Below are 26,084 nucleotides of genomic sequence, written 5' to 3' on the forward strand. Positions count from 1 at the left end.
CCACAAGGACCGCGGTGGTCATGGCTACCAATACTGTCATGGACCGATGCATCTGCGACAGGTAGATTGGTGAGGACGAGGTCAAGTAGGTTTTTCCCCTCGTGTTGGTTCTCTCGCCACCTGCAGCAGGCCCAGTCTAGCAGTTATGTCCTTCGGGACTTGGCCAGCTCGGTCAGTCGTGGTGCTACCGAGCCACTCTTGGTGATGGACATTGAAGTCCCCCACCCAGAGTGCATTCTGTGCCTTTGCTACTCTCTGTGCTTCTTCTAAGTGGTGTTCAACATGGAGGAGTACTGATTCATCAGCTGAGGGAGGGCGGTAGGTGATAATCAGCAGGAGGGTTCCTTGCCCATGCTTGACTTGCAGCCATGAGACTTCATGGGCTCCGGAGTCAATGTTGAGGACTCCCAGGGCCACTCCTTCCTGACTGTATACCACTGTGCCACCACCCAGGGATGGTGATGGAGGAGTTTGGGACATTGGCTCAAAGGTATGATTCTGTGAGTATGACTATGTCAGGCTGTTTGCTTGACTAGTCTGTGGGACAGCGCTCCCAATTTTGGCACAAGTCCCCGGATGTTGGTGAGGAGGACTTTGCAGGGTCGACTGGGCAGGGGCAGGGTACTGAATTTGGAGGATCAGCCATGATCTCATTGAATGGCGGAGCAGGCTCGAGGGGCCCAATGGCCTACTCCTGCTCCTATCCTCTATGTTTCTATGTGCTGTTGTGTCCGAAGTTTGTGTCGAGGTCGATGCCGGGTGGTCTGTCCGTTTTTTAAATTCTTTTCTGCAGCGGTTGTGTATAACTGACCGGCTCGCTAGGCCAATTCAGAGGGCAGTTAAGAGTCAACCACATTGCTGTGGGTCTGGAGTCACATATAGGCCAGACCGAGTAAGGACAGCAGATTTCCTAACCTCAAAGAAAGACTTACATTTTTATGGCGCCTTTCACGACCACCGGTACTTTTTGAAGTGTAGTCACTGTTGTAATGTGGGAAACGCGGCAGCCAGTTTGCGCACAGCAAGCTCCCACAAACAGCAACGTGATCATGCCTGGATCATCTGCTTTTGTTATGTTGATTGAGGGATAAATATTGGCCCCAGGACGCCGGGGAGAACTCCTCTGTTCTTCGAAATAGTGCCGTGGGAGCTTCTACGTCCAGCTGAGAGCAGACGAGGCCTCGGTTTTACGTCTCATCCGAAAGGCGGCACCTCTGACAGTGCAGCGCTCCCTCAGTACTGGCACCGGGGAGTGTGGGCCTGGATTAGGGAGCTCGAGTCCTAGAGTATATACATCTACCTCCGACAGTGCAGCGCTCCCTCAGTACTGGCACCGGGGAGTGTGGGCCTGGATTATGGGGCTCGAGTCCTAGAGTATATACATCTACCTCCCACAGTGCAGCACTCCCTCAGTACTGGCACCGGGGAGTGTGGGCCTGGATTATGGAGCTCGAGTCCTAGAGTATATACATTTACCTCCAACAGTGCAGCGCTCCCTCAGTACTGGCACCGGGGAGTGTGGGCCTGGATTATGGGGCTCGAGTCCTAGAGTATATACATCTACCTCCGACAGTGCAGCGCTCCCTCAGTACTGGCACCGGGGAGTGTGGGCCTGGATTATGGGGCTCGAGTCCTAGAGTATATACATCTACCTCCGACAGTGCAGCGCTCCCTCAGTACTGGCACCGGGGAGTGTGGGCCTGGATTATGGGGCTCGAGTCCTAGAGTATATACATCTACCTCCGACAGTGCAGCGCTCCCTCAGTACTGGCACCGGGGAGTGTGGGCCTGGATTATGGGGCTCGAGTCCTAGAGTATACACATCTACCTCCGACAGTGCAGCGCTCCCTCAGTACTGGCACCGGGGAGTGTGGGCCTGGATTACGGGGCTCAAGTCCTAGAGTATATACATCTACCTCCGACAGCCCTACAATTCTCATCCCCCTGTTCAAATACCTCCATGGCCCCTCGCCCCCCTCCCTATCTCTGTAACCTCCTCCAGCCCCTACAATTCTCATCCTCCTGTTCAAATCCCTCCATGGCCCCTCGCCCCCCTCCCTATCTCTGTAACCTTCTCCAGCCCCAGGGTAGAGAGAGAGAAACTATTCCCGCTGGTTGGGGATTCTAGGACTAGGGGACATAGTCTAAAAATTAGAGCTAGACCTTTCAGGAGTGAAGTTAGGAAACACTTCTATACACAAACGGCAATTGATGCTGGATCAGTTAATTTTAAATCGGAGATTGAGAGATTTGTTAACCAAAGGTATTAAGGGATCTGGAGCAAAGGCGGATAGATGGAGTTCGGTCACAGGTCAGCCATGATCTCATCAAATGGCGGTACAGTCTCGAGGGGGCTGAATGGGCCTCCTCCTGTTCCTGTGTAACAGGCTCGAGGGGGCTGAATGGGCCTCCTCCTGTTCCTGTGTAACCGGCTCGAGGGGCTGAATGGGCCTCCTCCTGTTCCTGTGTAACAGGCTCGAGGGGGCTGAATGGGCCTCCTCCTGTTCCTGTGTAACAGGCTCGAGGGGCTGAATGGGCCTCCTCCTGTTCCTGTGTAACAGGCTCGAGGGGGCTGAATGGGTCTCCTCCTGTTCCTGTGTAACAGGCTCGAGGGGCTGAATGGGCCTCCTCCTGTTCCTGTGTAACAGGCTCGAGGGGCTGAATGGGCCTCCTCCTGTTCCTGTGTGGTTGGCGGAACTAATTTTGAACTCTCTTTCTCTCTCGCCGTCCCAGGTAGCCGAGGCCGCAGCTAAAGATGGCTCAGCGAGTCGGCTCGTACCAGGATGATGCGGAGCGCTACCTCTTCGTGGACCGGGGCTACGTGGCCAACCCGGCCACCCAGGCCGACTGGACGGCCAAGCGGCTGGTGTGGGTGCCCTCCGAGCGGCACGGCTTCGAGGCGGCGGGCGTGAAGGAGGAGCGGGGCGATGAGGTGCTGGTGGAGCTGGCAGAGAACGGCCGGCGAGCCACCGTGGCCAAGGACGACCTCCAGCGCATGAACCCGCCCAAGTTTGCCAAGGTGGAGGACATGGCAGAGCTGACCTGCCTCAACGAGGCCTCGGTGCTGCACAACCTGAAGGATCGCTACTACTCTGGGCTCATCTACGTGAGTGCTGCGCTCTTAATGCATAGAAACCTAATCCAGGCCCACACTCCCCGGTGCCAGTACTGAGGGAGCGCTGCACTGTCGGAGGTAGATGTATATACACTAGGACTTGAGCCCCATAATCCAGGCCCACACTCCCCGGTGCCAGTACTGAGGGAGTGCTGCACTGTCGGAGGTAGATGTATATACTCTAGGACTCGAGCTCCATAATCCAGGCCCACACTCCACGGTGCCAGTACTGAGGGAGCGCTGCACTGTCGGAGGTAGATGTATGTACTCTAGGACTCGAGCCCCATAATCCAGGCCCACACTCTCCGGTGCCAGTACTGAGGGAGCGCTGCACTGTCGGAGGTAGATGTATATACTCTCGGACTCGAGCTCCATAATCCAGACCCACACTCCCCGGTGCCAGTACTGAGGGAGCGCTGCACTGTCGGAGGTAGATGTATATACTCTAGGACTCGAGCCCCATAATCCAGGCCCACACTCCCCGGTGCCAGTACTGAGGGAGCGCTGCACTGTCGGAGGTAGATGTATATAGTCTAGGACTCGAGCCCCATAATCCAGGCCCACACTCCCCGGTGCCAGTACTGAGGGAGCGCTGCACTGTCGGAGGTAGATGTATATACTCTAGGACTCGAGCCCCATAATCCAGGCCCACACTCCCCGGTGCCAGTACTGAGGGAGTGCTGCACTGTCGGAGGTGGATGTATATACTCTAGGACTCGAGCCCCATAATCCAGGCCCACACTCCCCGGTGCCAGTACTGAGGGAGCGCTGCACTGTCGGAGGTGGATGTATATACTCTAGGACTCGAGCTCCATAATCCAGGCCCACACTCCCCGGTGCCTGTACTGAGGGAGCGCCGCACTGTCGGAGGTAGATGTATATACTCTAGGACTCGAGCCCCATAATCCAGACCCACACTCCCCGGTGCCAGTACTGAGGGAGTGCTGCACTGTCGGAGGTAGATGTATCTACCAAATCGGAGGGGGATTAACCCTCTCATAGAAACATCGAAGATAGGAGCAGGAGTAGGCCATTCGGCCCCTTGAGCCTGCTCCGCCATTTAATGAGAACATGGCTGATCATCCAAATTCAGCACCCTGTCCCTGCTTTCTCCCCATACCCCTTGATCGCTTTAGCTTTGAAATATATCCAACTCCTTCTTGAATATATTTAATGAATTGGCCTCTACTGCCTTCTGTGGTAGAGAATTCCACAGGTTCACCACTCTCTGGGTGAAGAAATTCCTCCTCATCTCAGTCCTAAATGGCTTACCCCTTTATCCTTAGACTGTGACCCCCCTGGTTCTGGACTCCCCCTGCCATCGGGAACATCCTTCCTGCATCTAGTCTGTCTAGTCCTGTTAGAATTTTATAAGTTTCAATGAGATCCCCTCTCATTCTTCTAAACTCCAGCGAGTACAAGCCCAATTGACCCAATCTCTCCTCATACGTCATTCCTGCCATCCCAGGTATCAGTCTGGTGAATTTTCGCTGCACTCCCTCCATGGCAAGAACATCCTTCCTCAGATAAGGCGACCAAAACTGCACACAATACTCAAGGTGTGGTCTCACCAAGGCCCCTGTACCACTGTGGCAACATATCCTTGTTCCTGTACTCGAAACCCCTCGCTACGAAGGCCAACATACCATTTGCTGCCTTAACCGCCTGCTGCACCTGCATGCTTACCTTCAGCGACTGGTGCACAAGGACACCCAGGTCTCGTTGCACTTCCCCTTCTCCCAATCTATTGCTGTTCAGATAATAATCTGCCTTCCTGTTTTTGCCACCAAAGTGGATAACCTCGCATTTATCCACATTATACTGCATCTGCCATGCATCTGCTCAATCGCCCAACCTGTCCAAATCGTACTGGAGTTTCTCGGCATCCTCCTCACAGCCCGCACACACCCATCCCTACAGGAAAGGAAAGACCTGAAGATATTCCCGTCCTCCAGATAGCACTTTAATAAGTTTAGCTAGACTGTAACCTTCCGGGAAAACTTCCCCCCCGAATTCTGCAACTCCTCACCAAAGAGTGTACAGAGATTGAGTTCGCGAGTTTGATACAGAAGTACTATGTGAGACAATTCTCAAAAAATAGATAGATTTACTGAAGAGCCGACGTGCAGTTTACAGCTGGTGATTCAATCGCGACATTAACAGTTCCAAATACAAAAACTTACAATTCTTCTTATCAGAGTTCCTTATTCTCCAATCTTAACTTTGTTACATTTTTACATTTCTTAGTCTTATTCCGGGATATCCACCAAAATCAAATACCTTTTGATACCCGAGACTCAGAGTTGAAAACTTAGAGCCTGCCTCTGCGGCCTGAGAATCGCTTTGCCCCTTTCAGCGAGTCTGTCTTCCCATTTGAAAGTCCAATTTTTATACCCTTTTTCAGTGGTATATCCTTTGAAGTTTTCTGCTGATGTAAGCTAATTATCTCTCCATTTTTCTGTTGACCCCTGCTATTCTCGAGTCAGTTCAGCTGGTAACTTGCAGAATTATGCCTGCTGTGTAGGTGTTTCGAGCTTATCAAAAAGGGTTGTAACAGGCGCATCTGTTTGATGTCATTCTTACCAAAGTCTCCTGTTTGTATCTTCTGCACTTAGAACACCTCAACTGGTTGTAGCACTGGTTCGTGTCTCCGTGTCTCATTTGATGTCATTTTTACAAAGGCCCATGTTTCTTTAATGTTCTGTTTCTTTCCGAAGTGTTGGCTTATGACACTTAACTGGGTTTATACCATTGTGTTCTTTCCAAGCTGCAGACTTTCAGGAACCTCCGGCCATTTACTTCAATAAGGCTGTTGTTTCAGTGTCAACAACTTATCTTATCTCAAAAGCCTGTATGCTGTTTACAGCTTTGGATTGTTGAGGCTTCCAGACCCAGTATGTTGTGTTTTAATAAGGCTTTTTATTTCATGGAATGGTGTATTTTTCTGAATGTTGCATATTCCTTCACAGTGTAACAGGCTTGAGGGGGCTGAATGGCATCCTCCTGTTCCTGTGTAACAGGCTCGAGGGGGCTGAATGGGTCTCTTCCTGTTCCTAATGTAACAGGCTCGAGGGGGCTGAATGGGCCTCCTCCTGTTCCTGTGTAACAGGCTCGAGGGGCTGAATGGCCTCCTCCTGTTTTTTTTAAATTCATTGATGGGATGTGGGCGTCGCTGGCTAGGCCTGCATTTAGTGCCCATCCCTAATTGCCCTTGAGAAGATGGTGGTGAGCCGCCTTCTTGAACCGCTGCAGTCCATATGGTGTAGGTACACCCACAATGCTGTTAGGAAGGGAGTTCCAGGATTTTGGCCCAGCGACAGTGAAGGAACAGCAATACAGGTCCAAGTCAGGATGGTGTGTGGCTTGGAGGGGGACTTGTAGGTGGTGATGTTCCCGTGCGCCTGCTGCCCTTGTCCTTCTAAGTGGTAGAGGTCGCGGGTTTGGAAGGTGCTGTTGAAGGAGCTTTGGCGAGTTGCTGCAGTGCATCTTGTAGATGGTACACACTGCAGCCACGGTGCGCCGGTGGTGGAGGGAGTGAATGTTGAAGGTGGTGGATGGAGTGCCAATCAAACGGGCTGCTTTACCCTGAATGGTGTCGAGCTTCTTGAGTGTTGTTGGAGCTGCACTCATCCAGGCATGTGGAGAGTATTCCATCACACTCCTGACTTGTGCCTTGTAGATGGTGGAAAGGCTTTGGGGAGTCAGGAGGTGAGACACGCGCCGCAGAATTCCCAGCCTCTGGCCTGCTCTTGTAGCCACAGTATTTATATGGCTGGTCCAGTTCAGTTTCTGATCAATGGTTACCCCCAGGATGTTGATAGTGGGGGATTCAGCGATGGTAATGCCATTGAATGTCAAGGGGAGATGGTTAGAGTCTCGCTTGTTGGAGATGGTCATTGCCTGGCACTTGTGTGGTGCGAATGTTACATGTTACATGTTACTTGCTACTTGTCAGCGCAAGTCTGAATGTTGTCCAGGTCTTGCTGCATATGGACACGGACTGCGTCAGTATCTGACGAGTCTCGAATGGTGCTGAACAGTGTGCAATCATCAGCGAACATCCCCACTTCTGACCTTATGATGGAGGGAAGGTCATTGATGAAACAGCTGAAGATGGTTGGGCCTAGCACACTGCCCTGAGGAACTCCTGCAGTGATGTCATGTGATTGAGATGAATGACCTCCAACAACCACAGCCAACTTCCTTTGTGCTAGGTATGATTCCAACCAATGGAGAGTTTTCCCCTTGATTCCCATTGACTTCAGTTTTGCTAGGGCTCCTTGATGCCACACTCGATCAAATGCTGTCTTGATGTCAAGGGCAGTCACTCTCACCTCCCCTCTTGAGTTCAGCTCTTTTGTCCATGTTTGGACCAAGGCTGTAATGAGGTCAGGAGCTGAGTGGCCCTGGCGGAACCCAAACTGGGCGTCAGCAGGTTATTGCTGAGTAAGTGCCGCTTGATAGCACTGTCGACGACACCTTCCATCACTTTGCTGATGATTGAGAGTAGACTGATGGGACGGTAATTGGCCGGGTCGGATTTGTCCTGCTTTTTGTAGACAGGAGATACGTGGGCAATTTTCCACATTGCCGGGTAGATGCCAGTGTTGTAGCTGTACTGGAACAGCTTGGCTAGGGGCGCAGCTAGTTCTGGAGCACAAGTCTTCAGTACTATTGCCGGAATGTTGTCAGGGCCATAGCCTTTGCAGTATCCAGTGTCTTCAGCCGTTTCTTGACATCACGTGGAGTGAATTGAATGGGCTGAAGACTGGCATCTGTGATGCTGGGGACCTCAGGAGGAGGCCGAGATGGATCATCCACTCGGCACTTCTGGCTGAAGATAGTTGCAAATGCTTCAGCCTTGTCTTTTGCACTCACGTGCTGGGCTCCACCATCATTGAGGATGGGGATATCTTTGGAGCCTCCTCCTCCTGTTAACTGTTTAATTGTCCGCCACCACTCACGACTGGATGTGGCAGGACTGCAGAGCTTTGATTTGATCCGATAGTTGTGAGATCGCTTAGCTCTGTCTATCGCATGTTGCTTCTGTTGTTTGGCATGCAAGTAGTCCTGTGTTGTAGCCTCACCAGGTTGACACCTCATTTTTCGGTATGCCTGGTGCTGTTCCCGGTATGCTCTCCTGCACTCTTCGTTAAACCAGAGTTGATCTCCTGGCTTGATGGTAATGGTAGAGTGAGGGATATGCCGGGCCATGAGGTTACAGATTGTGGTTGAATACAATTCTGCTGCTGATGGCCCACAGCGCCTCATGGATGCCCAGTTTTGAGTTGCCAGATCTGTTCGAAATCTGTCCCATTTAGCACGGTGGTAGTGCCACACAACACGGTGGAGGGTGTCCTCAACATGAAGACGGGACTTCGTCTCCACAAGGACTGTGCGGTGGTCACTTCCACCAATGCTGTCATGGACAGATGCATCTGCAACAGGTAGATTGGTGAGGACGAGATCAAGTAGGTTTTTCCCTCGTGTTGGTTCCCTCACCACCTGTCGCAGACCCAGTCTGGCAGCTATGTCCTTTAGGACTCGGCCAGCTCGGTCAGTTGTGGTGCTACCGAGCCACTCTTGGTGATGGGCATTGAAGTCCCCCACCCAGAGGACATTTTGTGCCCTTGCTACTCTCAGTGCTTCTTCCAATCGGTGTTCAACATGGAGTACTGATTCATCAGCTGAGGGAGGGCGGTACGTGGTAATTAGCAGGAGGTTTCCTTGCCCATGTTTGACTTGATGCCATGAGACCTCATGGGGTCCGGAGTCAATGTTGAGGACTCCCAGGGCTACTCCCTCCCGACTGTATACCACGGTGCCACCACCTCTGGTGGGTCTGTCCTGCCGGTGGGACAGGACATACCCAGGGATGGTGATGGTGATGGTGGTGTCTGGGACATTGGTTGTAAGGTATGATTCGGTAATAAGAACATAAGAAATAGGAGCAGGAGTAGGCCAATCGGCCCCTCGAGCCTGCTCCGCCATTCAATAAGATCATGGCTGATCTGATCCTAACCGCCAATCCACTATCACAGAACCATCTCCTGAATCTAACAGAATTAGACACACGAAATAGGAGCAGGATCAGGCTACACGGCCCCTGGGCCCGCTCCGCTACCCACAGGGCCATGACCGATCCGAACCTCGACTAATGTCCAAATTCCTGCCCGCTCCCCGTAACCCTTCATTCCCTTTACTTCTAGGAAACTCTCTATTTCTGTTTTAAATTTATGTAATGATGTAGCTTCTACAGCTTTTTGGGGCAGCATATTCCATGGACCTACCACCCTCTGAGTGAAGTAGTTCCTCCTCATCTCAGTTTTGAAAGAGCAGCCCCTTATTCTAAGACTATGCCCCCTAGTTCTAGTTTCACCCATCATCGGGAACATCCTCCCCGCATCCACCCGATCCAACCCCTTCACAATCTTATATGTTTCAATAAGATCGCCTCTCATTCTTCTGAACTCCAATGAGTAGAGTCCCAATCTACTCAACCTCTCCTCATATGTCCATCCCCTCATCCCCGGGATTAACCGAGTGAACCTTCTTTGTACTGACTCGAGAGCAAGTATGTCTTTTAAGTATGGACACCAAAACTGTAATTATGACTGTCAGGCTGTTGCTTGACTAGTCTGTGGGACAGCTCTACCAATTTTGGGACAAGCCCCCAGATGTTGGTATGGAGGACTTTGCAGGGTCAACAGGGCTGGGTTTGCCGTTGTCGTTGCCGAGGTCGATGCTGGGTGGTCCGTACGGTTTTATTCTTATTGTTTTTCGCCGCGGTTGTTTACAACTGAGTGGCTTGCTCGGCCATTTCAGAGGGCATTAAGAGTCAACCACATTGCTGTGGGTCTGGAGTCACATGTAGGCCCAGGCCAGGTAAGGACGGCAGATTTCCTTCCCTAAAGGACATTAGTGAACCAGATGGGTTTTTGCAGCAATTGACAATGGTATCATGGTCGCCATTACTAAGACTAACATTTAATTCCAGAATTAAATTGAATTGAACTTAAATTCCACCAGCTGCTGTGGTGGGCGTTGAACCCATATCCTCAGAGCATTTGACTGAGCCTCTGGCCTACTAGTCTAGTGACATATCCACTACGCCACCGCCTCCCCTTGTTTAACAGGCTCGAGGGGCTGAATGGGCCTCCTCTTCCTGTGTAACAGGCTCGAGGGGGCTGAATGGGCCTCCTCCTGTTCCTGTGTAACAGGCTCGAGGGGCTGAATGGGCCTCCTCCTGTTCCTGTGTAACAGGCTCGAGGGGCTGAATGGGCCTCCTCCTGTTCCTGTGTAACAGGCTCGAGGGGGCTGAATGGGTCTCCTCCTGTTCCTGTGTAACAGGCTCGAGGGGTTGAATGGGCCTGTTCCTGTGTAACAGGCTTGAGGGGCTGAATGGGCCTCCTCCTGTTCCTGTGTAACAGGCTCGAGGGGGCTGAATGGGCCTCCTCCTGTTCCTGTGTAACAGGCTCGAGGGGCTGAATGGGCCTGTTCCTGTGTAACAGGCTCGAGGGGCTGAATGGGCCTCCTCCTGTTCCTGTGTAACAGGCTTGAGGGGGCTGAATGGGTCTCCTCCTGTTCCTGTGTAACAGGCTCAAGGGGGCTGAATGGGCCTGTTCCTGTTCCTGTGTAACAGGCTCGAGGGGGCTGAATGGGCCTGTTCCTGTGTAACAGGCTCGAGGGGCTGAATGGGCCTCCTCCTGTTCCTGTGTAACAGGCTCGAGGGGGCTGAATGGGCCTCCTCCCGTTGCCATGGCCGACAGTACAAGATGGGCCACGCCAGGCTGTTCAGCTCCTAGCTCAGCCGGAACCGAATATATACAATTTTTAAAAAGAGGAGGGGGTGTTCTTTGCGCTCACCGGGTGTCTGTGTGTCTGCCCAGGCCTGAATCAACACTGAAAAATGTGACTGAACAAAGGGGTTATTTATGCTGTTAAGCGTTTGAACAGAGAATCTGGTGGACGGTTGCTCATTCAGCCACAGTAGCTCAAATGGTCTAAATCCATTACTAAACACATTGGAGCGAAGGGAATGTTCAACAGTGCTCTCGGTTTTACATTTATATAACACAAAAAAATGGCACACATTCCTTTGTGGAGAACAGCTCATCGGATCGGAGCGCGATGCAGCACAGGAGGAGGCCACTCGGCCCATCGATCCTGTGCCGGCTCTTTGGTCGAGCTCTCCAATTAGTCCCACTCCCCCCTCGCTCGTTCCCCACAGCCCTGCACATTTTTCCTCCAAGTATTTCTCCAATTCCCCTTTTGAAAGTTACTATTGAATCTGCTTCCACCGCCCTTTCAGGCAGCGCGTTCCAGATCACAACAACTCGCTGCGTAAAGAAATGTTTCCTCATCTCCCCTCTGGTTCTTTTGCCGATCATCTTCAATCTGTGTCCTCTGGTTACCGACCCTCCTGCCACTGGAAACAGTTTCTCATTTACTCCATCAAAACCCTTCATGATTTTGAACACCTCCATCAAATCTCCCCTTAACCTTCTCTGCTCTAAGGAGAACAACCCCAGCTTCTCCAGTCTCTCCACATCACTGAAGTCCCTCATCCCTGGTCCCATTCTGGTCAATCTCTTCTGCAACCCCCTCTCTCTGAAAGTTACTATTGAATCTGCTTCCACTGGCCCGCTGCATAAAGGTTTCTTGTCAGTACTGGCACCAGGGAGTGTGGGCCTGGATTATGGGGCTCGAGTCCTAGAGTATATACATCTACCTCCGACAGTGCAGCGCTCCCTCAGTACTGGCACCGGGGAGTGTGGGCCTGGATTATGGGGCTCGAGTCCTAGAGTATATACATCTACCTCCGACAGTGCAGCGCTCCCTCAGTACTGTCACCGGGGAGTGTGGGCCTGGATTATGGGGCTCGAGTCCTAGAGTATATACATCTACCTCCGACAGTGCAGCGCTCCCCCAGTACTGTCACCGGGGAGTGTGGGCCTGGATTATGGGGCTCGAGTCCTAGAGTATATACATCTACCTCCGACAGTGCAGCGCTCCCTCAGTACTGGCACCGGGGAGTGTGGGCCTGGATTATGGGGCTCGAGTCTTCTCCTGCCTGCTCGGTGGGTGGAGGGGAAAACGACATCCCTCTGCAATAACCGCCGAGTGGCTGAGATAAGAGAATTGAAACCCTGCTGACCACCAAGTGCCGGAGGTTTTCCGGTGCTGCCGACCGCAGGTTGGAGTTTCTCTTCCGCCTGGTGTGTGTGAGAGACTCTGAACCACACTGCAGGAAACTGAAAACCTCTCTTTGTCTCGCTGCACTGTCAGCCCTGCAAGCCTGGCCTTTAACATCATTTCAAATTACTTCAATGTGTTGGCAGTGGCTCAGTGTGTAGCAGTATCTCCCTCTCTCGCGAGTCAGAAGGTTGTGGTTTCGAGCTCCATAATCCAGGCCCACACTTCCTGGTGCCAGTACTGAGGGAGCGCTGCACTGTCGGAGGTAGATGTATATAGTCTAGGACTCGAGCCCCATAATCCAGGCCCACACTCCCCGGTGCCAGTACTGAGGGAGCGCCGCACTGTCGGAGGTAGATGTATATACTCTAGGACTCGAGCCCCATAATCCAGGCCCACACTCCCCGGTGCCAGTACTGAGGGAGCGCTGCACTGTCGGAGGTAGATGTATATACTCTAGGACTCGAGCCCCATAATCCAGGCCCACACTCCCCGGTGCCAGTACTGAGGGAGCGCTGCACTGTCGGAGGTAGATGTATATACTCTAGGACTCGAGCCCCATAATCCAGGCCCACACTCCCCGGTGCCAGTACTGAGGAAGCGCTGCACTGTCGGAGGTAGATGTATATACTCTAGGACTCGAGCCCCATAATCCAGGCCCACACTCCCCGGTGCCAGTACTGAGGGAGTGCTGCACTGTCGGAGGTGCCGTCTTTCGGATGTGAAGTTAAACCGAGGCCCCGTCTCTGCTCTCAGGTGGATGTAAAAGATCCCACGGCCACTATTGGAAGAGCAGCGGGCGGGGGGGGGTTCTCCCCGGTGTCTTGGGGCTAATACTTATCCCTCAACCAATAACTTAAAATGGACAAACCGGTCATTATCGCATTGCTATTTGTGGGATCTTGCTGTGTGCAAATTGGCTGCTGCGTTTCCCACATTGCAACAGTGACTACACTTCAAAATGATTTAATTGGCTGTGAAGCTCATTGGGACGTCCTGAGATGGTGAAAGGTGCTGGAGAAATGCAAGTCTTTCTTTCTTGATGTAATCGTTGTGAACTTTGTCTGTGTCTTAGCGAGAGGGTTTGAGTACAGGAACAAGGATGTCTTGCTGCAGTTGTACAGGGCCTTGGTGAGACCACACCTTGAGTATTGTGTGCAGTTTTGGTCGCCTTATCTGAGGAAGGATGTTCTTGCCATGGAGGGAGTGCAGCGAAGATTCACCAGACTGATACCTGGGATGGCAGGAATGACGTATGAGGAGAGATTGGGTCGATTGGGCTTATACTCGCTGGAGTTTAGAAGAATGAGAGGGGATCTCATTGAAACTTATAAAATTCTAACAGGACTGGACAGACTAGATGCAGGAAGGATGTTCCCGATGACGGGGGAGTCCAGGACCAGGGGTCACAGTCTAAGGATAAGGGGTAAGCCATTTAGGACTGAGATGAGGAATTTCTTCACCCAGAGAGTGGTGAACCTGTGGAATTCTCTACCACACAAGGCAGTTGAGGCCAATTCATTAAATATATTCAAGAAGGAGTTGGATATATTTCTTAAGGCTAAAGGGATCAAGGGATATGGGGAGAAGGCAGGGACAGGGTACTGAATTTGGATGATCAGCCATGATCTCATTGAATGGCGGAGCAGGCTCGAGGGGCTGAATGGCCTACTCCTGCTCCTATCTTCGATGTTTCTATGATAATCGCTCCTGTGAAGCGGCCTTGGGACGTTTGACTAGGTTAAAGGCGGGGTATAAATACAAGTTGTGGCGGTTAACGTGGGTTACTGCATGACAGCGCAAGGCAAGTCGTGTCTGACCAACTTGATTCAGCATTGTTGGATAGAATACGGAGAGGCTTGATGAGGGTCAGAGCACTTTGCAAGGTGCCCGGGGGGGGGGGAACATTCAAAAGGCGTTAGGCGTGCACGTTTCCCGCGCGGGAAGGGGCCAGGGCCACGCCTGTTGCGATGGCCGCATAGCCGGCCCAATCGGCTTGCCGGTTTTTAGAAATGGCCGCTCGGATGCGGGACCGCAAGGCGCTGGGGCACCCCATAGAAACATAGAAAAATAGGAGCAGGAGTAGACCATTCGGCCCTTCGAGTCTGCTCCGCCATTCAAATATGATCATGGCTGATCCTCTATCTCTACCTTATTCCCGCTCTCTCCCCATACCCCTTGATGCCTTTTGTGTCTGGAACTCTATCTATCTCCGTCTTAAATATATTCAGTGACTTGGCTTCCGCAGCCTCCTGTGGTAGAGAATTCCACAGGTTCACCACCCTCTGAGTGAAGAAATTGCTCCTCATCTCAGTCCTAAATGCCCTACCCAGTATCCTGAGACTGTGACCCCTGGTTCTAGACCCCCCCCAGCCAGGGGAAACATGCTCCCTGCATCCAGTCTGTCTAGTCCTGTCAGAATTTTATACGTTTCAATGAGATCCCCTCTCATTCTCCTAAACTCGAGTGAATACAGGCCTAGTCGACCCAATCTCTCCTCATACGACAGTCCTGCCGTCCCAGGAATCAGTCTGGTGAACCTTCGCTGCACTCCCTCTATGGCAAGTATATCCTTAGGGAAACAGAGAAACATAGAAGATAGGAGCAGGAGTCGGCCATTCGGCCCCTCGAGCCTGCTCCGCCATTCAATGCGATCATGGCTGATCATCCAAATTCAGTACCCTGTCCCTGCTTTCTCCCCATATCCCTTGATCCCTTTAGCCTCAAGAAATATATCCAACTCCTTCTTGAATATATTTAATGAATTGACCTCCACTGCCTTCTGTGGTAGAGAATTCCACAGGTTCACCACTCTCTGGGTGAAGAAATTCCTCCTCATCTCCGTCCTAAATGGCTTACCCCTTATCCTTAGACTGTGACCCCTGGTTCTGGACTCCCCCGCCATCGGGAACATCCTTCCAGCATCTAGTCTGTCCAGTCCTGTTAGAATTTTATAAGTTTCAATGAGATCCCCTCTCATTCTTCTAAACTCCAGCGAATATAAGCCCAATCGACCCAATCTCTCCTCATACGTCATTCCTGCCATCCCAGGTATCAGTCTGGTGAATCTTCGCTGCACTCCCTCCATGGCAAGAACATCCTTCCTCAGATAAGGCGACCAAAACTGCCCACAATACTCAAGGTGTGGTCTCACCAAGGCCCTGTCCAACTGCAGCAAGACGTCCTTGTTCCTGTACTCGAATCCTCTCGCTACGACGGCCAACATACCATTTGCCGCCTTAACCGCCTGCTGCACTTGCATGCTTACCTTCAGCGACTGGTGCACAAGGACACCCAGGTCTCGTTGCACTTCCCCTTCTCCCAATCTATTGCCATTCAGATAATAATCTGCCTTCCTGTTTTTGCCACCAAAGTGGATAACCTTGCATTTATCCACATTATACTGCATCTGCCATGCTTCTGCCCAATCACCCAACCTGCCCAAATCATACTGGAGTTTCTCGGCATCCTCCTCACAGCACACACGCCCACCCAGCTTTGTCTCGTCTGCAAACTTGGAGATATTACATCTAGTTCCCTCGTCTAGATCATTAATATATATTGTGAATAGCTGGGGTCCTAGCACCGATTCCTGCCGTACCCCACTAGTCACTGCCTGCCACTCGGGAAAAAGACCTGTTTATTCCAACTCTTTGCTTTCTGTCTGCCAACCAGTTCTCTATCCAAGTCAGTACTTGCCCCCAATCCCATGTGCCTTAACTTTACACGCTAACCTCTTATGCGGGACCTTATCGAAAGCCTTCTGAAAGTCCAAATACACCACATCCACTGGTTCTCCCTTATCTATTCTACCAGTTACATCCTCAAAAAATTCCAATAGATTAGTCAAGCCCGATTTACCTTTTGTAAATCCACGTTGACTTTGTCTGATCCTGTCACTGTTTTCCAAGTGCTCTGCTATTACATCTTTTATAATGGACTCTAGCATTTTCCCCACTACTGATGTCAGGCTTACCAGTCTGTAATTCCCTGTTTTCTCTCTACCACCTTTTTTGAATAGTGCGGTTACATTAGCTACCCTCCAATCCATGGGAACTGTTCCAGAGTCTATCGAATTTTGAAGATGACCAGCAATGCATCTACTATTTCTAGGGCCACTTCCTTAAGTACCCTAGGATGTGGATTATCGGGCCCTGGGGACTTCAGTGATGAGAGACTGGAGAAGCTGGGGTTGTTCTCCTTGGAGCAGAGAAGGTTAAGGGGAGATTGACCAGAATGGGACCAGGGATGAGGGACTTCAGTGATGTGGAGAGACTGGAGAAGCTGGGGTTGTTCTCCTTCGAGCAGAGAAGGTTAAGGGGAGATTGACCAGAATGGTACCAGGGATGAGGGACTTCAGTTACATGGAGAGACTGGAGAAGCTGGGGTTGTTCTCCTTGGAGCAGAGAAGGTTAAGGGGAGATTGACCAGAATGGTAATAGGGATGAGGGACTTCAGTGATGTGGAGAGACTGGAGAAGCTGGGGTTGTTCTCCTTAGAGCAGAGGAGATAAAGGGGAGATTTAATCGAGGTGCTCAAAATTATAAGGGATTTTGATTGAGTAGATGGGGTGAAACTTTCTCTGACTGTATTTGCACAAGGTCTGTGCATTTAGATGGGGAGATAGGGTGACCATTTCCCACTCTCTGCAATTAGCCACTGCCCCAACTCTTCTCTTCAACCGACCCTCGCCCTCCTTCCAGACCCTGACCTGTGTCCAGGGCAGCAGTTTCCATGGGAACCAATCTCCTCTTTCCTCCCCCATGGTCCATCATTCAACAACATGCCCAATCCAGTGGCAGGAGGGTAGGTGACCAGAGGACACCGATTTGAAGATAATCGGCGAAAAGAACCAGAGCGGAGATGAGAATTTTCTCACCACCTCGCGATCCTGGTAGACTCGCGCCAGAAGGCTCCTAATTTTTTTCTAAGGGGTGACTGCACCAGTTTCGTGGGGTTGGGGGGTGTGCTTGGCAGCAACATTGGCGGGGGAACAAACTGGCCAAGGCTTCTTCGACAGCGTCTCCCAAACCCGCGACCTCTTCCACCTCGAAGGACAAGGGCAGAAGGCGCACGGGAGCACCACCACCTCCAAGTTCCACCTCTGAGTCACACACACCATCCCCACTTGGAAATATATCGGCCGTTCCTTCATCGTGGCTGGGTCCAAATCCTGGAACTCCCTCCCTAACGGCACTGTGGGAGCACCTTCACCACACGGACTGCAGCGGTTCAAGAAGGCGGCTCACCACCACCTTCTCGAAGGGCAATTAGAGCTGGGCGATAAATGCCAGCCTTGCCAGGAAATGAATTTTAAAAATATATAAATGAGATCCTCGAGTTCTGGTACTGTTTTTGTAAAAATAAAAAAAATGTGCATTGTCTAGTTTTATTTTGCCCTAAAGATATTTGGCATTTGGTACTTTTGAATCCAGCATAGGTTTATCTGGATTCTCACTTAAGAGGGCGTTGCTTATTGTTTTAGTTTCCTAGACAACAGAGAGGCACATCCGGCAGAAGAAACATGTCACATTTACATTGTCGTGGTCTTTGTTGGATTAGGTAGCATAGTTTTGGTCTCCATATCCCTTGGTTAGACCACACTTGGAGCACTGTGCACAGTTGTGGCCTCCATATACCTTGGTTAGACCACACTTGGAGCACTGTGCACAGTTCTGATCTCCATATACCTTGGTTAGACCACACTTGCAGCACTGTGCACAGTTCTGATCTCCATATACCTTGGTTAGACCACACTTGCAGCACTGTGCACAGTCCAGGTCTCCATATACCTTGGTTAGACCACACCTGGAGCACTGTGCACAGTTTAGGTCTCCATATACCTTGGTTAGACCACACTTTGAGCACTGTGCACAGTTCTGGTCTCCATATATCTTGGTTAGACCACACTTGCAGCACTGTGCACAGTCCAGGTCTCCATAAACCTTGGTTAGACCACACCTGGAGCACTGTGCACAGTTTAGGTCTCCATATACCTTGGTTAGACCACACTTTGAGCACTGTGCACAGTTCTGGTCTCCATATATCTTGGTTAGACCACACTTGGAGCACTGTGCACAGTTCTGGTCTCCATATTATAAAAAGGGTATCGAGGCACTGGAGAGGCTGCACAAACCATTTACAAGCATTATACCAGAACTGAGAGGTTGTAACTATCAGGAACGGATGAACAGGCTGGCGCTCTTTTCTCCAGAAAAGAGAAGGCTGAGGGGTGACCTGATTGAGGTCTTTAAGAATATGAAGGGGTTCGATAGGGTAGACGTAGAGAAGATGTTTCTACTTGTGGGGGAGACCAGAACTAGGGGCCATCAATAGAAGACAGTCACTAATAAATCCAATCGGGAATTCAGGAGAAACTTCTTTACCCAGAGAGTGGTGAGAATGTGGAACTCGCTACCACAGGAAGTGGTTGAGGCGAATAGTATAGATACATTTAAGGGGAGGCTGGATAAACACGAGGGAGAAAGGAATAGAAGGATAGGGTGACGGGGTGAGATGTAGAGGGGTGGGAGGAGGCTGGTGTTGACGAGGTGAGATGAAGACGGGTGGGAGGAGGCTGGTGTTGATGGGGTGAGATGAAGAGGGGTGGGAGGAGGCTGGTGTTGACGGGGTGAGATGAAGAGGGGTGGGAGGAGGCTGGTGTTGACGGGGTGAGATGAAGAGGGGTGGGAGGAGGCTGGTGTTGACGGGGTGAGATGAAGAGGGGTGAGAGGAGGCTGGTGTTGATGGGGTGAGATGAAGAGGGGTGGGAGGAGGCTGGTGTTGATGGGGTGAGATGAAGAGGGGTGGGAGGAGGCTGGTGTTGACGGGGTGAGATGAAGAGGGGTGGGAGGAGGCTGGTGTTGATGGGGTGAGATGAAGGGGTGGGAGGAGGCTGGTGTTGACGGGGTGAGATGAAGAGGGGTGGGAGGAGGCTGGTGTTGACGGGGTGAGATGAAGAGGGGTGAGAGGAGGCTGGTGTTTATGGGGTGAGATGAGGGGTGGGAGGAGGCTGGTGTTGATGGGGTGAGATGAAGAGGGGTGGGAGGAGGCTGATGTTGATGGGGTGAGATGAAGAGGGGTGGGAGGAGGCTGGTGTTGACGGTGCGATGAAGAGGGGTGGGAGGAGGCTGGTGTTGATGGGGTGAGATGAAGAGGGGTGGGAGGAGGCTGGTGTTGACGGTGCGATGAAGAGGGGTGGGAGGAGGCTGGTGTTGATGGGGTGAGATGAAGAGGGGTGGGAGGAGGCTGGTGTTGACGGGGTGAGATGAAGAGGGGTGGGAGGAGGCTGGTGTTAACGGGGTGAGATGAAGAGGGGTGGGAGGAGGCTGGTGTCGATGGGGTGAGATGAAGAGGGGTGGGAGGAGGCCGGTGTCGATGGGGTGAGATGAAGAGGGGTGGGAGGAGGCTGGTGTCGATGGGGTGAGATGAAGAGGGGTGGGAGGAGGCTGGTGTTGATGGGGTGAGATGAAGAGGGGTGGGAGGAGGCTGGTGTTGATGGGGTGAGATGAAGAGGGGTGGGAGGAGGCTGGTGTTGACGGGGTGAGATGAAGAGGGGTGGGAGGAGGCTGGTGTTGACGGGGTGAGATGAAGACGGGTGGGAGGAGGCTGGTGTTGACGGGGTGAGATGAAGAGGGGTGGGAGGAGGCTGGTGTTGACGGGGTGAGATGAAGAGGGGTGGGAGGAGGCTGGTGTTGATGGGGTGAGATGAAGAGGGGTGGGAGGAGGCTGGTGTTGACGGGGTGAGATGAAGAGGGGTGGGAGGAGGCTGGTGTTGATGGGGTGAGATGAAGAGGGGTGGGAGGAGGCTGGTGTTGACGGGGTGAGATGAAGAGGGGTGGGAGGAGGCTGGTGTTGATGGGGTGAGATGAAGAGGGGTGGGAGGAGGCTGGTGTTGATGGGGTGAGATGAAGAGGGGTGGGAGGAGGCTGGTGTTGATGGGGTGAGATGAAGAGGGGTGGGAGGAGGCTGGTGTGGATGGGGTGAGATGAAGAGGGGTGGGAGGAGGCTGGTGTTGACGGGGTGAGATGAAGAGGGGTGGGAGGAGGCTGGTGTTGATGGGGTGAGATGAAGAGGGGTGGGAGGAGGCTGGTGTTGACGGGGTGAGATGAAGAGGGGTGGGAGGAGGCTGGTGTTGATGGGGTGAGATGAAGAGGGGTGGGAGGAGGCTGGTGTTGATGGGGTGAGATGAAGAGGGGTGGGAGGAGGCTGGTGTTGATGGGGTGAGATGAAGAGGGGTGGGAGGAGGCTGGTGTTGACGGGGTGAGATGAAGAGGGGTGGGAGGAGGCTGGTGTTGATGGGGTGAGATGAAGAGGGGTGGGAGGAGGCTGGTGTTGATGGGGTGAGATGAAGAGGGGTGGGAGGAGGCTGGTGTTGACGGGGTGAGATGAAGAGGGGTGGGAGGAGGCTGGTGTTGACGGGGTGAGATGAAGAGGGGTGGGAGGAGGCTGGTGTTGACGGGGTGAGATGAAGAGGGGTGGGAGGAGGCTGGTGTTGACGGGGTGAGATGAAGAGGGGTGGGAGGAGGCTGGTGTTGACGGGGTGAGATGAAGAGGGGTGGGAGGAGGCTGGTGATGGGGTGAGATGAAGAGGGGTGGGAGGAGGCTGGTGTTGATGGGGTGAGATGAAGAGGGGTGGGAGGAGGCTGGTGTTGATGGGGTGAGATGAAGAGGGGTGGGAGGAGGCTGGTGTTGATGGGGTGAGATGAAGAGGGGTGGGAGGAGGCTGGTGTCGATGGGGTGAGATGAAGAGGGGTGGGAGGAGGCTGGTGTCGATGGGGTGAGATGAAGAGGGGTGTGAGGAGGCTGGTGTTGACGGGGTGAGATGAAGAGGGGTGGGAGGAGGCTGGTGTTGATGGGGTGAGATGAAGAGGGGTGGGAGGAGGCTGGTGTGGAGCAGACAGACCGGCACGGACCAGTTCAGCTGAATGGCTTGTTTCTGGGCTGCGAATCCCGTGTAATTCTCTGTAAAAACCAGTGTTCCGCGGATTGTGACGGACGCCTTCTCTTCATTGCAGACCTACTCGGGGCTGTTCTGTGTGGTAATCAATCCCTACAAGAACCTCCCCATCTACACCGAGCAGATCGTGGAAATGTACCGCGGCAAGAAGCGCCACGAGATGCCGCCGCACATCTACGCCATCTCGGAGACGGCGTATCGCAGCATGCTGCAAGGTGAGGCTCTGCACTCAATCTGCGTTTCCCCGCGCATGCTCCCATAGAAACATAGAAGATAGAAGCAGGAGTAGGACATTCGGCCCCTCGAGCCTGCTCCACCAGTGAATGAGATCATGGCTGATCATCCAAATTCAGTACCCTGTCCCTGCCTTCTCCCCATATCCCTTGATCCCTTTAGCCTTAAGAAATATATCCAACTCCTTCTTGAATATATTTAATGAATTGGCCTCAACTGCCTTGTGTGGTAGAGAATTCCACAGGTTCACCACTCTCTGGGTGAAGAAATTCCTCCTCATCTCAGTCCTAAATGGTTTACCCCTTATCCTTAGACTGTGACCCCTGGTTCTGGACTCCCCGACCATCGGGAACATCCTTCCAGCATCTAGTCTGTCTAGTCCTGTTAGAATTTTATAAGTTTCAATGAGATCCCCTCTCATTCTTCTAAACTCCAGCGAGTACAAACCCAATCGACCCAATCTCTCCTCATACGTCATTCCTGCCATCCCAGGTATCAGTCTGGTGAATCTTCGCTGCACTCCTTCCATGGCAAGAACATCCTTCCTCAGATAAGGCAACCAAAACTGCACACAATACTCAAGGTGTGGTCTCACCAAGGCCCTGTACAACTACAGCAAGACATCCTTGTTCCTGTACTCAAACCCTCTCGCTACGAAGGCCAACATACCATTTACCTTCTTAACCGCCTGCTGCACCTGCATGCTTAGCTTCAGCGACTGGTGCACAAGGACGCCCAGGTCTCGTTGCACTTCCCCTTTTCCCAATCTATTGCCATTCAGATAATTGCCTTGTTTTTGACACCAAAGTGGATACCTCGCATTTATCCACGTTTTATTGCATCGTCCATGCATCTGCCCAATCACCCAACCTGTCCAAATCATACTGGAGTTTCTGTGCATCCTCCTCACAGGACACACGCCCACCCAGCTTTGTGTCGTCTGCAAACTTGGAGATATTACATCTAGTTCCCTCGTCTAGATCATTAATATATATTGTGAATAGCTGGGGTCCTAGGACCGATCCTTGCGGTACACCACTAGTCACTGCCTGCCACTTAGAAAAAGACCCGTTTATTCTAACTCTTTGCTTCCTGTCTACCAACCAGTTCTCTATCCAAGTCAATACCTTGCCCCCAATCCCATGTGCCTTAACTTTACACGCTAATCTCTTATGCGGGACCTTATCGAAAGCCTTCTGAAAGTCCAAATGCACCACATCCACTGGTTCTCCCTTATCTATTTTACCAGTTACATCCTCAAAAAATTCCAGTAGATTAGCTTCCCCGAGCCTGCTCCTGAATCTGCGTTTCCCCGAGCCTGCTCCTCAATCTGCTCTTCCCCCGAGCCTGCTCCTCAATCTGCTCTTCCCCCAAGCCTGCTCCTCAATCTGCTCTTCCCCCGAGCCTGCTCCTCAATCTGCTCTTCCCCCGAGCCTGCTCCTCAATCTGCGTTTCCCCGAGCCTGCTCCTCAATCTGCTCTTCCCCCGAGCCTGCTCCTCAATCTGCTCTTCCCCCGAGCCTGCTCCTCAATCTGCTCTTCCCCCGAGCCTGCTCCTCAATCTGCTCTTCCCCCGAGCCTGCTCCTCAATCTGCTCTTCCCCCGAGCCTGCTCCTCAATCTGCTCTTCCCCAGAGCCTGCTCCTCAATCTGCTCTTCCCCCGAGCCTGCTCCTCAATCTGCTCTTCCCCCGAGTCTGCTCCTCAATCTGCTCTTCCCCCGAGCCTGCTCCTCAATCTGCTCTTCCCCCGAGCCTGCTCCTCAATCTGCGTTTCCCCGAGCCTGCTCCTCAATCTGCTCTTCCCCCGAGCCTTCTCCTCAATCTGCTCTTCCCCCGAGCCTGCTCCTCAATCTGCTCTTCCCCCGAGTCTGCTCCTCAATCTGCTCTTCCCCCGAGCCTGCTCCTCAATCTGCTCTTCCCCCGAGCCTGCTCCTCAATCTGCTCTTCCCCCGAGCCTGCTCCTCAATCTGCTCTTCCCCCGAGCCTGCTCCCTCCTCAATCTGCTCTTCCCCCGAGCCTGCTCCTCAATCTGCTCTTCCCCCGAGCCTGCTCCTCAATCTGCTCTTCCCCCGAGCCTGCTCCTCAATCTGCTCTTCCCCCGAGCCTGCTCCTCAATCTGCTCTTCCCCCGAGCCTGCTCCTCAATCTGCTCTTCCCCCGAGCCTGCTCCTCAATCTGCTCTTCCCCCGAGCCTGCTCCTCAATCTGCTCTTCCCCCGAGCCTGCTCCTCAATCTGCTCTTCCCCCGAGCCTGCTCCTCAATCTGCGTTCCCCCGAGCCTGCTCCTCAATCTGCTCTTCCCCCGAGCCTGCTCCTCAATCTGCTCTTCCCCCGAGCCTGCTCCTCAATCTGCTCTTCCCCCGAGCCTGCTCCTCAATCTGCTCTTCCCCCGAGCCTGCTCCTCAATCTGTTCTTCCCCCGAGCCTGCTCCTCAATCTGCTCTTCCCCAGAGCCTGCTCCTCAATCTGCTCTTCCCCCGAGTCTGCTCCTCAATCTGCTCTTCCCCCGAGCCTGCTCCTCAATCTGCTCTTCCCCCGAGCCTGCTCCTCAATCTGCTCTTCCCCCGAGTCTGCTCCTCAATCTGCTCTTCCCCCGAGCCTGCTCCTCAATCTGCTCTTCCCCCGAGCCTGCTCCTCAATCTGCTCCCCCCGAGCCTGCTCCTCAATCTGCTCTATCCCCGAGTCTGCTCCTCAATCTGCGTTTCCCCCGAGCCTGCTCCTCAATCTGCTCTTCCCCCGAGCCTGCTCCTCAATCTGCTCTTCCCCCGAGCCTGCTCCTCAATCTGATCTTCCCCCGAGCCTGCTCCCTCCTCAATCTGCTCTTCCCCCGAGCCTGCTCCTCAATCTGCTCTTCCCCCGAGCCTGCTCCTCAATCTGCTCTTCCCCCGAGCCTGCTCCTCAATCTGCGTTTCCCCGAGCCTGCTCCTCAATCTGCTCTTCCCCCGAGTCTGCTCCTCAATCTGCTCTTCCCCCGAGCCTGCTCCTCAATCTGCGTTTCCCCCGAGCCTGCTCCTCAATCTGCGTTTCCCCGAGCCTGCTCCTCAATCTGCTCTTCCCCTGAGCCTGCTCCTCAATCTGCTCTTCCCCCGAGCCTGCTCCTCAATCTGCGTTTCCCCCGAGCCTGCTCCTCAATCTGCTGTTCCCCCGAGCCTGCTCCTCAATCTGCTCTTCCCCCGAGCCTGCTCCTCAATCTGCTCTTCCCCCGAGCCTGCTCCTCAATCTGCTCTTCCCCCGAGCCTGCTCCTCAATCTGCTCTTCCCCCGAGCCTGCTCCTCAATCTGCTCTTTCCCCCGAGCCTGCTCCTCAATCTGCGTTTCCCCGAGCCTGCCCCTCAATCTGTTCTTCCCCCGAGTCTGCTCCTCAATCTGCGTTTCCCCGAGCCTGCTCCTCAATCTGCTCTTCCCCCAAGCCTGCTCCTCAATCTGCTGTTCCCCCGAGTCTGCTCCTCAATCTGCGTTTCCCCGAGCCTGCTCCTCAATCTGCTCTTCCCCCAAGCCTGCTCCTCAATCTGCTGTTCCCCCGAGTCTGCTCCTCAATCTGCTCTTCCCCCGAGCCTGCTCCTCAATCTGCTCTTCCCCCGAGCCTGCTCCTCAATCTGCTCTTCCCCCGAGCCTGCTCCTCAATCTGCTCTTCCCCCGAGCCTGCTCCTCAATCTGCTCTTCCCCCGAGCCTGCTCCTCAATCTGCGTTTCCCCGAGCCTGCTCCTCAATCTGCTCTTCCCCCGAGTCTGCTCCTCAATCTGCTCTTCCCCCGAGCCTGCTCCTCAATCTGCTCTTCCCCCGAGCCTGCTGCTCAATCTGCTCTTCCCCCGAGTCTGCTCCTCAATCTGCTCTTCCCCCGAGCCTGCTCCTCAATCTGCTCTTCCCCCGAGCCTGCTCCTCAATCTGCTCTTCCCCCGAGCCTGCTCCTCAATCTGCTCTTCCCCCGAGCCTGCTCCCTCCTCAATCTGCTCTTCCCCCGAGCCTGCTCCTCAATCTGCTCTTCCCCCGAGCCTGCTCCTCAATCTGCTCTTCCCCCGAGTCTGCTCCTCAATCTGCTCTTCCCCCGAGCCTGCTCCTCAATCTGCTCTTCCCCGAGCCTGCTCCTCAATCTGCTCTTCCCCCGAGCCTGCTCCTCAATCTGCGTTTCCGCCGAGCCTGCTCCTCAATCTGCTCTTCCCCCAAGCCTGCTCCTCAATCTGCTCTTCCCCCGAGCCTGCTCCTCAATCTGCTCTTCCCCGAGCCTGCTCCTCAATCTGCTCTTCCCCCGAGCCTGCTCCTCAATCTGCTCTTCCCCCGAGCCTGCTCCTCAATCTGCTCTTCCCCCGAGTCTGCTCCTCAATCTGCTATTCCCCGAGCCTGCTCCTCAATCTGCTCTTCCCCCGAGTCTGCTCCTCAATCTGCTCTTCCCCCGAGCCTGCTCCTCAATCTGCTCTTCCCCCGAGCATGCGCCTCAATCTGCTCTTCCCCCGAGCCTGCTCCTCAATCTGCTCTTCCCCCGAGCCTGCTCCTCAATCTGCTCTTCCCCCGAGCCTGCTCCTCAATCTGCTCTTCCCCGGAGCCTGCTCCTCAATCTGCTCTTCCGCGAGCCTGCTCCTCAATCTGCT

At 53.2% G+C, this 26,084-nt stretch overlaps 1 protein-coding gene across 1 annotated transcript in view; it reads left to right on the plus strand.

Moving 5' to 3' along the window:
* Window positions 1–26,084, plus strand: part of LOC147084861 (myosin-10-like) — a 90,045-nt gene that overhangs the window by 17,631 nt on the left and 46,330 nt on the right. Inside the window, exons 2-3 of the mRNA XM_085979572.1 lie at window positions 2,734–3,106; window positions 21,328–21,484. Of these exons, the coding sequence (XP_085835698.1) occupies window positions 2,756–3,106; window positions 21,328–21,484 (508 nt within the window). The 5' untranslated portion in view covers window positions 2,734–2,755. The remainder of the gene's footprint in view (window positions 1–2,733; window positions 3,107–21,327; window positions 21,485–26,084) is intronic.

This window comes from Somniosus microcephalus, unplaced genomic scaffold, assembly GCF_052327205.1.
Source record: "Somniosus microcephalus isolate GS21.2 unplaced genomic scaffold, FLI_Smic_1.0 unresolved_chr9, whole genome shotgun sequence".
NCBI classification, from domain to species: Eukaryota; Metazoa; Chordata; class Chondrichthyes; order Squaliformes; family Somniosidae; genus Somniosus; species Somniosus microcephalus.